The following is a 12,249-nucleotide window of genomic DNA, read 5'->3' on the forward strand; positions in this document are numbered from 1 at the left end:
AAATATATATTTTAACTTTGTTTCAGGACTGCATGTTACTGGGTATTTTAGTGGTGCTAGATTGGAGTTTGTTTTATCAAAGAGAGTTATCAAAGGGTGTAAAACTATTGGTGCGTTTACACAGGCAGATTTATCTGACCGATTTTTGAAGGCAAAGCCAGGCACAGACCATAAACAGGGAACGGGTCATAAAGGAAAGACTGAGATTTCTCCTCTTTTCAAATCCATTCCTGGCTTTGGCTTCCAAAATTTGTCAGATAAATCTTCCTGTGTAAATGCACCATTACACTGGTGTAAACTGCCCACAGCAACCAATCACAGCTCAGCTTTCAGCTCTGGTTGAATGAAATAGGAGCTGTGATTGGTTGCTGTGGGCAGTTTAAACTAGTGTAAGTTTTACACCCTTTGATAAAATCTGGATCTTAAAGGGGTAGCTCGCTAAAAAACAAACTCTTTCAAAACAAATGGTGTCAGAGATTTGTAATTTAATTTTTTTTTTTTTAAGTTAATTATTTTATTAATAATAAAAAGTAATTATTTTTATTAAAAAAAATCTCCAGTCTATCAGTACTTATCAGCTGCTGTATGTCCTACAGGAAGTGGTGTATTATTTCCAGTCTGACACAGTGCTCTCTGCTGCCACCTCTGTCCAGGTCAGGAACTGTCCAGAGCAGCAGCAAATCCTCATAGAAAACCTCTTCTCCAGACTGGAAAGAATACCACTTCCTGCACGACATACAGCAGCTGATAGGCACTTGAAGACTTTTTTTTTTTTATAGAAGTAAATTACAAATCTCTACTTTTTATTGCCTTTTAACTTTTTTTGTGTTGTTGTCTGATACTTATATAAAGTTGATTGTCTATTTTTTATTTACTATATCCATATGTGCATTTCTACCTATTGGATTGTCACTTTGCCTTGTGTTGTAATGGATACACAGAGCATACACAGAAGTGGAGATCCTGCTCATATCCATCTGCATAGCGCACCCCAAGAAGCAGCAACAGCATAGGTGATGTTATAGAGTTGCCTTGACCAGTGTAAGCTGTGAATCGACCGATGTGATGAGATCTAACTAGAGATGAGCAAACCGGGTTCGGGTCGATCCGAACCCAAACAGAGGGCGTTTGGAAACTTAATATGTTAGATCTAGAGATGAGCGAACCTCGAGCATGCTCGAGTCCATCCGAACCCGAACGTTCGGCATTTGATTAGCTCGGGCTGATGAACTTGGAAAAAGCTCTAAGGTTGTCTGGAAAACATGGATACAGCCAATGACTAGATCCATGATTTCCACATAGCCTTAGGGCTTTATCCAACTTCAGCAGCCACTGCTAATGAAATGCCGAACGATCGGGTTCGGATGGACTCGAGCATGCTTGAGGTTCGCTCATCTCTAGATCTAACATATTAAGTTTCCAAACGCCCTCTGTCTGCTTCTGACGCTCTCCAACAGCCCCTCTCTTTTGGCTTTTATGAGCAACATGTAACATGATTCCTCAGTGAAATTTTAGTCCATCTTGTAAAGGCTGACGTGAGCTGTTTTAGAGTGACTGATGATTTGAGGAGGGAGGGAGGGAGGCCTCCTTCACATGTCTGTAATGGTTTTGCATCCTACAAGACCATGGATGGCCCTTGGAGTGTTAGCCAAAATCAGACTGAAGCTTGTAGAAGCCTTTCGGAGCCCCTACCACATTATGGCTCGAGGTCTGGGTAGATGCATGGACTGTGGAACCCACGATTATAAGCATTAGCCTGTAGACTAAAATACGGTCTGCAATTCACAGCCATGTGAGGGAGGCCGTAGGATAGGACATCAGTATTAAGGCCCTATTCCACGGAACGATTATCGTTCGTATTCAGCCGCTACGGACGATAATCGTCCCGTGGAATAGAGTGCAACGATCAGCCGACATCGTTCATGTCGGCTAATCGTTGCAGTCGCTTGTTTTTCAACATGTTCAACGTGACTGATATAGCAGCGATCTGCTGCCGTCGCTCCATTGAATAGGAGCGTCGGCAGCAGACACTGCTATATCCTATGGGCTGCCCGGACGATCAGCGATCCCCCCGGCAGCCCCCCCGCAGCTCACCGCCGCCCCCTCCCGCACTCACCCGCTCGCTGCTGCCGGGTTTATTAGCGGCGGCAGCGAGCGGGAAAGAGCGCAGAGAGCGCTTGTTTGCTCCTCTAAACGACCGGTGTATTAGGCCCATTAGGCTGGGTTCACACTGCGTTTTTGCAATCCGTTCAGGGTATTAGTTTTTAATTGGTTACTTTTAACACACAGAAAAATGTAGTCAACACTATTTTTGTGTCCGTTACAAAAACACATCCTTTTTCGATCCATTTTTTTTTTTTTTTTTTTAAGTCAGTGGAAAAACGGATGACACACAATTGCATCTGTTCTTGCATCTGTTTTTCCCATAAAATGTATAAGTTAAACAGGTTGCAAAAACGCAGTGTAAACTCAGCCTTGGCAGCGCTCTATTTCCCGGCACTCTTGTTAATAAGCATTTTGACGGTGCAGCAGCATTTTTACGAACATTTTAGCCTCTTAAATGTGAACCAGTGCTTGTAATTACAGTCATCATAGAAATAGTAGCAGTGGGGCTAGGTCCTGCATTGTTGCCCTGTCAGCTTGAATGTACACTTGTACAGTGCACTGGTTAACAGTGAAGAGACTGCCAGTAAGGGTCCATTTACACAGAAAGATTATCTGACAGATTATCTGCCAAAGATTTAAAGCCAAAGCCATAAACAGACTATAAACAGATCAGGTCATAAAGGAAAGCCTGAGATTTCTCCTGTTTTTATATCCATTCCTGGCTTTGGCTTCAAATTTTTGGCAGATAATCTGTCTGTGTAAATGGAGCCTTACTCCTGCCAATATAATATTGATGTCCTATCCTGTACATATATTCTGATGAAGAATATGTGTGAAAAATATATCCTTATGCTTATATATTAATTTAAAAGGATTTTCTGACTGTGAGAGATATATGTATATGTTTGTGGGTGGGTGTGTATATAAAATATATTTCAATGTCAAATTAGCATTTTTATTTTTATTTTTTTCAAATGAGGCAGTGTGCCGTAATACTGTAGAGTAGTGCTTACCTGACCTGATCCTCCCTCGCTGCTGTTCCCATAGTGCCTGGTTCCCACTGCTGCCTCTTCTGACAGGGTTTTGGTGCTGTCTGAATGATAGTTGCAGGGAATTGGGGCTGATTTTATTTTTTTTTTAAGGCACCCCTACTTTAAAAAAAAATAATAATAATAAAAAGAGTGAAAACACTTCTGTAATCTTAGTAAAAGTCAAAATGGAAGTCAGCTCACCTCTATATTATGTTGGCAGGATTTCAATGCATTCAAGAGGGTACACGGTTCCTGGCAGTGGCTGGCCGTCGGCAAACAAGTTGAACTGAAGAAAATGTGGGTCCGGCACTCCAAAAATAAGTTTAAAAAGTTATATGCTTTATTCAATCATTTAAAAAACAGCAGAGCAACCAGTGCTGTGTGGCCTGATAGATTGACGCGTTTCGCGCATGCGCGCTTAGTCATAATCTAGTGAATGATGTGCAAGTGTGGGTTTAAAATCAAGTTGAGGCCAATAGAAGTGTTCCCACTGCAGACATGTGCAGGTGGGATGAGTGCATGCAATTAGCGTTCCGACATGTGGAGATCGCGATACTACACGCAGAGTACATATTTTATGCTTAATAAATTGCAATGTGTATTAACCGCTAGATCTCCTGAGTAGTGCAAACACATAGTCGGAACGCTAATTGCATGCACTCATCCCACCTGCACATGTCTGCAGTGGGAACACTTCTATTGGCCTCAACTTGATTTTAAACCCACACTTGCACATCATTCACTAGATTATGACTAAGCGCGCATGCGCGAAACGCGTCAATCTATCAGGCCACACAGCACTGGTTCCTCTGCTGTTTTTTTAAATGATTGAATAAAGCATATAACTTTTTAAACTTATTTTTGGAGTGCCGGACTCACATTTTCTTCAGTTCAACTTCTGTAATCTTGTCCGCACATCCCTCCATTCTTACTGCTGTGACTCTGTAACCACATTATATTACAAAATGCCGTTTCCTGCTCCTTACTGTTGTCTAGAAGTGCTCAAAAGGCAGAAGTTCGTAGAGTTTAGCAATGTTTGTTCTCCGCAAATACGGGAAGAAATGTGGGCATCTGTCTTGTTCTCCACAAATTTCATTGGTTACCAGAGTACAATACCGACGTTTAGGTTCTCATATATTAGAGAGAGATTTCTATCTACATCAAATGCTGTTTCTTATATACCTGTCTTGCTCTGTAGTATAGGTAGATTAATGGGAAGTGTCAGGTGTGAAAAATCCTATTACTCTGGAAAGCGTATGAGCTCCTAACACTCTCGCTAGAGGTGTTATCTGCATTGGCTTACTATTCTCCCAGGATTCCTCAGACTCGCTCTCTGCACTGCCGATGGGCTGGAACGTCTGCCATGCGCTGGGATAGTTGCTGCTTTTACCTTTCAGTCATGTGTTCTTAGAAAACTTTACAATTTTCACATATTAATTTTGCTAGGAATCTCTGGTGGTTGCTCGTAAAGTATAAATATCCTTTTAATCCTCCATCTAGGTTCTCGGTGGATTCCCCGGTGTGTTCAGCTCTCATGGAGTACAAGCACAGCAACACAGGAACTTGTCACTGCACGAGTATCTTAGCATGGGACTTCTTAAAGAGGCTGGGATTGCCATACCAAAGGGTTTTGTTGCACAAACACCAGAAGAAGCTTATTCCGTAGCTAAAGAAATCGGTATGAGTGTGTCTTTTATGATTTTGTTCTATTTCTTTTACAAATAGTTTGGGTTTTATTGAACATTATTTTATTATATTGAGTTTTAAAATGCACAGTCTGTTTTGTGAGAGGAAACCAATCCCATAGTTGTCATAGTGTAGAGTGCAGACAATGGTCAAAACTTAGAAAATTGATATCTGCACATAACTACACAGATAATTATTTTTTTTATTGTTCATTCTGTTCCTAAATGCAAAATTAAAGAGTACCTGTCAATTATAATAACTATTGACATGTTGTAGGGACATAAACAGTGCAAGAACACGAAGGACGTGTTAAACGTTTTTCTTAATCATGGTAAAACCAATAAGTAGAATGAACAAGAGGACGACCACGCTGCTGCATGCCCCTCTCCCTGCTTTGTTTCTGAAACCTAGATGGCCCCATAGACTTGCATTGAGAGTCCATCCAGGTCATATGATGCATAGTCGGGAGTGAATATACTAGGTGCAGACTTATCCTGACAAGGCTTTTAAGTGTACCTGTCCTGATGTTGATGATTCTACTGTCAGAAGTTCAGGTATCCATGGATATGACCATGCCAGCGTCTATACTGTGCACAAGCCTAGCTCTGATCCAATAGGGCTTGTGCACGGTACCGACCGAACATAGTTGTATCCGCTGTCATCTAGATTGGAACATTTATTGGCAAATCTCTATGAAGACTGACATTCACTACTAACATGTAACATAACAAACTTTTTATATCTATTAAAGGTATTTGTTTTTTTCAATCTCTTATGTATTGTTATTCTTTCTTGTTCATCTATTACCTGAGCAGAGAAGAAATAAGTTGTATACCTTACAATTATGAAGTTTTAATATGTTTTATACAGCATTAAAGGAGAAATCTGGCATTTTTTTTATAATTTAAAGCGTAACTATAATTTCAGTAGCCAAAAAATGAAATTCCTCAAATAAAAAAGCCCACGTGTTACCCTTTAAAAAGAGTCCTAAACTGCGTTGTTAGCTTGTACGCTCGCTGAGATATCCCCAGTTGTTTGGCTCAGAGGAATAAATGAATTTTTCTTCTGGCTGAGAGAATGTGGGCGTGGCCTATCCCTCATCTCCCTGGCTGCGTCCCTCTATCCACTGACCAGCACCTTAGCAGATGGATCACACAAAGTGGGATTAGATACAGCCCCAGCATACAGTATCACAATGTAAGATTAGATTCAGAGCCCCAGCCGATGGTATCACACACAGTGGGATTAGATACAGTCATCTGCTCTCATTACACTGTAGGATAATGTCAGCTCCAGCTCTTCCCCTGCGCTGCTCCTCACACACAACACCCTCAGCTTTGCTTAGTCACCTCTGTGAGGGGAGGGGGGAGAACATGCTGCTAGGAGGTGGGGGAGGAGTTTTTGTTTATGTTTCTCTCTGTGTCAGGGCTGTTATCTGATCCTCCTGTCAGAGTCCATACACTCAGGACGGATCTGCAGGGAGGGGGCGTGTCCAGCAGGAATGCAGAAATAAGTCACAGCCAGAGAGGGCTATAAGGGCTTAATCAGCCTTCTGTATTTAAAAAACTGTTCATTTTAGGTTATTAATGTATATTGGAAAAAATCTTATCATGATCTAAGCTAACTAAAACTGAATGGTCAAAATATTTTATAGTTGCGCTTTAAGTATTGTATTGCTCCCCAAAAGTTATACAAATCACCAATATTCACTTATTACAGGAAATGCTTATAAAGTGCTTTTTTTTCCCTGCACTACTGCATCAAGGCTTCACTTCCTGTGCGGGCTGTGACTGCTGAAGAGGATGATGGCAGGGGGACACTGAGGGACACAGGGCACTGGAGGGACACTGAGCATCCCTCTGCCATCACCCTCTTCAGCAGCCACAGCCCGCACAGCTCTGGGAGTCGGGGCGTGACATCACCATGTTATCCAGGAAGTGACATCACCATGTTATCCAGGAAGTGAAGCCTTGATGCAGTAGTAAGTGCAGGGAAAAAAACATTTCATATGCATTTCCCATAAAACGTGTATATTGGTGATTTGTATAACTTTTGGGGGGGCAAGACTTTTCCGTTAACCCTTAGGCGACCCTACACGTACCCATACGTCCAGGGCCGCTTCCATGTGTTCAGAGCGGCCGCCGCGCTCTGAACAGCCGCGGTCCCGGGTGATGCTCATAGCCCGGGACTGCGGCTATTAGCGGTCACGGTCTGAACGCCGTGCCCGCTAATAAAGTGATCGGATGCAGCTGATCCCTGGTGTCTAGTGGGGTGGATCGTTCCTTCGGGAACACATCTTACCACGTCCGGGGTCAGCGCTGTAATGGCGCTGATCCCGGCTCGGCACTCGATTGCTTCCGGCTGCAGCAGCTGGAAGCAATCAATGTGCCTATCTCATCGATCTATGCAGCATAGATCTCAATAAGAGATCAGTGTACTTATACTAAAAGTCCCCCAGGGGGGCTTCTAGTAAAAGTAAAAAAAAAGTGTTATTAATAAAAAAAAAACCTCCCCCTAATAAAAGTTTGATCACCCCCCTTTTCCCATGTTATAAATAAAAATAAATAAACATGTTTTGTATCGCCGCGTGCGTAATCGCCCAAACTATTAATTAATCACATTCCCGAACTCGTATGGTAAACGGCGTAAGCGCAAAAAAATCCCAAAGTGCAAAATTGCGCATTTTTGGTCGCATCAAATCCAGAAAAATTGTAATAAAAAGTGATCAAAAAGTCGCATGTGCGCAATCAAGGTACCGATAGAAAGATCACATCATGGCGCAAAAAATGACACCTGACACAGCCCCATAGACCAAAGGATAAAAGCGCTATAAGCCTGGGAATGGAGCGGTTTTAAGGAACAGATATTTGTTAACAATGGTTTGAATTTTTTACAGGCCATCAGATACAATGAAAGTTATAAATGTTACATATCGTTGTAATCGTAATGACTTGAGGAACATATATAACAAGTCCGTTTTATCCCAGGGCGGACAGTGTAAAAATAAAAAAAACCCAAATAAAAGAAATGCGTTTTTTTTTTTTTTTCAATTTTACCACACATTGAATTTTTTCTGGTTTCGCAGTGTACTTTATGAAAAAAAATCAGCCTGTCATTGCAAAGTACAATTAGTGGCGCAAAAAATAAGGGCTCATGTGGGATTCTAGGTGAAAAAATGCAAGTGCTATGGCCTTTTAAGCACAAGGAGGGAAAAACAAAAACGCAAAAAAAAAACCCCTCTAAGGGTTAATGTTAGCTGTATTGGAGTAGTACCCTCCAACTCTTAAACACATTGCTCAGGTCTAATATGTTCCTTTTCACCTTTTTTCGTCTTTGTCGGCTGATTCCATGTAACTGTGTTCCACCGCTAAACACATGTATATGGCCTGGTAGAAGGAAATCTGGGGTAGCACAGTCCATTCCACCCCGTTCATTACTGCTATTCCTTGTAGTAATATTGTGGATGGAATAGATATTACTGTATATACTTTATTTTTTTACTTAAACATACTATTAAGTATGGGGAGATCTGAATAAAAGTTGACATGACCCTTCAGGTAAAATAACTTGGAAGGCATTCCTTTTGACTAGCCAGCCGTACACCTTGTACATACTCATACTGTTCTTGTGCGATTCCCCCCCAAGATTAGTGATCAGTATAATCACCTAGTATTAGTATACAAGATTAGTAAGCCTTGTAAAGCCATAAACCTTTTCAGTTTCACTTGTTTTACCTATATTATACATAGAAGCCAAGAAAACCGAGATATATATACTCAGCAGGGTTCTTGCATTGTACAGCAGCTTTAGGCTGTGTTCACACAGCGGTCGGAATCTTTGCTTGGAGCCTCTGTTGGCAATTTTGTCAAATTTTAGAGAGAGAATACAGCTGCGACCTGCACTGTTCTTCCTGTTGCAGCAACGGAGAACCTGATGGACTGGCTCATAAGTCAGTGGGAACTGGCCGCATCCTGTTTGTAGCAGTTGTCTTAGAAGAAGTTAACATGAGAGATCTTTGTATAAAGTTTCCTCAAATCTGCTGGATCTTATTGGCAAGTCTTAGGGCCCTTTAACATGGCCCAATATGAGGCAGCGCAAGGAGGCAGATGCCTTTTGCAGTGACTATTACTGTATTGCTATCGGCTGCACATCCCATGTTTACACAGTGTGCGGCTGATAGCGATAAATTTGGAAGCCGACAAAAAAGATGGGATCAGCCGAGGATTGGTTGTTTTCAGGCTCCTTGGCTGATCACTGACACTATTACACAGGTCGATTATTGGCCAAGGGAGGAACATTTCTAGCAGTGGAAGAATCGGCTCGTGTAATAGGGCTGATGTGATAACTTATAACAAGTTCTCTGAATTCTTTCTAAAGGTTCCAAGGATTTGGTTGTAAAAGCCCAAGTTCTGGCTGGTGGAAGAGGAAAAGGTTCATTTGAAGGTGGCCTAAAAGGAGGAGTAAAGATTGTCTATTCGTAAGTGTGTTGTTACCCTTGGACATAGACTATACATATACATCTTATATTAACTAATTAATGTTGCTCACACAAAATAATTTATCAATATATAGTTAAAAGATATTGTATGTAGCTATATATAGATAGAATGACGGTGTTTGCTGTCAAGCCACGGTGTACTTTCTCCTCAATATATCCCTGATAGTGCAGTCACCTTTTAATACAATAAAGTTGCAATACAGCAGACATAAAGTAGCTTTTCCTCTTTACCAGCATTCTCTGCAGGTCTTTGTTATATACTTAGTGATCAGATGTCTGTTCTTTCACTCACAATTTAAAGGGAACCTGTCATCAGTTTTTTTGCTGAACATGGCTAAAACAGAGGCAGGCTCCCTTATGAAGGATCAATCTTTAAGCAGGTAATGTGAAAAAGGGCACACGGGTTGTGTGGGGTTTGGGGGTCTGAGATCTGAACCTTCTTTTCTTTATTCTGTGACTCAGTTTGAAACTCCAGGCAGTGTCCACTAGGAGTGCTCACTGTATAAAGATTTATTGAAGCAACTCTGTACCCACAATCTGACCGCTTGTACCTTCGGATAGCTGCTTTTAATCCAAGATGTGTCCTGGGGTCCGTTTGGCAGGTGATGCAGTTATTGTCCTAAAAAAACAACTTTTAAACTGGCAGCCCCGTGCCCAACGGGCGTGGCCTAGATTGTGTATGCATAAGGCTGGTACAACCTCTCTGTCCCTCCTCATCATTAGGAATGCTCCAGGCAGATTGTCTCCTATTCGTCAGCTGTGTGAATACTGAACATGGTCTAGATCTTTAAGGCACCCGTGCAATGTTCAGCATGGCGAAAATGTTCCAGTGGCATTCCTATAATGAAGAGGGTGGGGAGGAGGGATGAAGGGTTGGTGCAAAGTTAGGGTACATACACTCCCGTTGGGCACAGGGCTGCAAGTTTAAAAGTTGTTTTTTTAGGACAATCACCTGCCGAACGGACCCCAGGACAGATCTTGGATTAAAAGCAGCTATCTGAAGGTACAAGTGGTTGGGGGGTGGGGGTCAGATTCTGGGTACAGAGTCGCTTTAAAGGAGAACTCCGGGCAAAATCCATTTTTTAATATGTTATTACATAAGCAAAGTTAGACAAATTCCTAGTGTACACTAATTATGAGAAATGTACATAAATTTCCTTCAATTTAGTAGATCAGGCAGGCTTCAGTATCTGTAAAAAAAAAAAAGGAACGTCACGATGATTCCACTATATTATATATATTCCATATACTTTTTACATAGACTTCTACTTCTATACTTCACCCCCTGCTTGACCCCTCAGGTATATCGACTGGGTCGTGAAGTTACTTTTTTTTTAGAGAAATTGAGGGAAGTAGCACTATATGTGCGTTTGCCATAATAAGTATACATTACGAATTTGTCTAATTTTGCTTATGTAATAACATAAAAAATTGATTTTGCCTGGAGTTCTCCTTTTAAGCAAATAGCCCCCTATTGTGCGCAGGGAGCTGAGGATGTCTGTTACCCTTATCCTCAACGCCGTTCCCATGCAGTTATTAATGTAATTGTGTCTCCGGTAAGGCTGTTTGGAGCACCAATCTGGCCTGCCCTTGGCCAGCGGTTCCATTGATAATCATTTAATGGGATGGGATTGCCAGGGGCAGATCTGCACTCTGGGGTCGGGCCAGTGTGCCGAACGGATTTACCAGAGACTCGATTATATTAACAACTGCACCAGAACTGTGCCGCCGATGACGGTAATAGACATACATTCATCCTCAGTACCCTATGCACTTCTATGAATTTCTGTCCCCTCACACTATAGGGTGTTATATGACACCGCTGCAGTCTATCACCTTTGAGAGGTTTCAGCTTGGGGTGCATGCACACTACGGAATGGCGATGGAAAACCCGCCGTCGGTCTCCATTCTATACATGGGCGAATTCCTTTTATCCGTCCTAAGAATGAACATGTCTATTCTTTGGACGGAGGGCGGACCCTGCCCGTGCATAGAATGAAGACTATTACACAGACGGAGACACGCGCGCCCGCCTGCATCAGTCCGCCGGTGGGTGCAAACTGTGGAATGCGCAACGGGTTTTCTGTCACCATTCCGTAGTGTGCACGCACCCTAACACAGAGGAGAGCAAATGTCGGGCTGCAACTCTCTGAACACTACAGAATCTGCAGACAGACGAGACAGGCAGTGTGGTTAGGGGAGCTGTATAACTGCAGCAAGGAGTGCTATGAACTCACCTTCTATATCTCTGTACCCCTTGTCTCTTAGGGCAAATATAAGATCTTTAGCAGGAGCCTACACAATAAAGGGGCATAGAGGTTAACAGGAGGGTAAAGCTAGGGGAAGATAGGTCTCTGCTTGGAAGGATCTAATGGGTTATATTGTGTAGTTTACAGGAATTTAGTAACACAGGAGCGACTGACATTCTATCCACGCCTTAGAGCATGTTCTCTACTGGTTTCCTGTTTTGTTGCCACATTACTCAGTAGCAGTAATCCAGTGTATGGTTGTAGCTGAGCTGGAATGAAACAGATGACTGCAGAAATACTGGGGGACAACAGAAAACCTGTCGCTTGCTCCCCGCTAGCCCTTCCAACACATCAACTTGAAGAACTAACTTCACTCGCTGCCCAATATATCCCACCTCTTGACAGGCACCATTGTCACAAGATAATCAAGGTTATTCTATTTGGGTAGCTTCACACACACACCCTATCACAGCAGATTTTATGCTGCGGATCCGCAGCAGATTTGATCTAAATAACTGAACACAGCATTAAATCTGCACCATCAAATCTGCTGCAGATCCTGTACTTATGAATGCACCCTTCAAAAGACTTTTCCGAGAAAAGAAAAACATGGCTGCATATTTCTTTATCAGATGCTTCAAATCAAAGAATAGAGAAAAAACAGGTTTGTTTCTAAACA

At 42.1% G+C, this 12,249-nt stretch overlaps 1 protein-coding gene across 1 annotated transcript in view; it reads left to right on the forward strand.

Annotated features, from left to right (window-relative positions):
• SUCLA2 (succinate-CoA ligase ADP-forming subunit beta) overlaps positions 1–12,249 on the forward strand; it is a 69,958-nt gene that overhangs the window by 16,738 nt on the left and 40,971 nt on the right. The window contains exons 2-3 of the mRNA XM_069970007.1: positions 4,638–4,815; positions 9,201–9,300. Of these exons, the coding sequence (XP_069826108.1) occupies positions 4,638–4,815; positions 9,201–9,300 (278 nt within the window). The remainder of the gene's footprint in view (positions 1–4,637; positions 4,816–9,200; positions 9,301–12,249) is intronic.

This window comes from Dendropsophus ebraccatus, chromosome 5 (genome assembly GCF_027789765.1).
Source record: "Dendropsophus ebraccatus isolate aDenEbr1 chromosome 5, aDenEbr1.pat, whole genome shotgun sequence".
In the NCBI taxonomy this organism is placed as follows: Eukaryota; Metazoa; Chordata; class Amphibia; order Anura; family Hylidae; genus Dendropsophus; species Dendropsophus ebraccatus.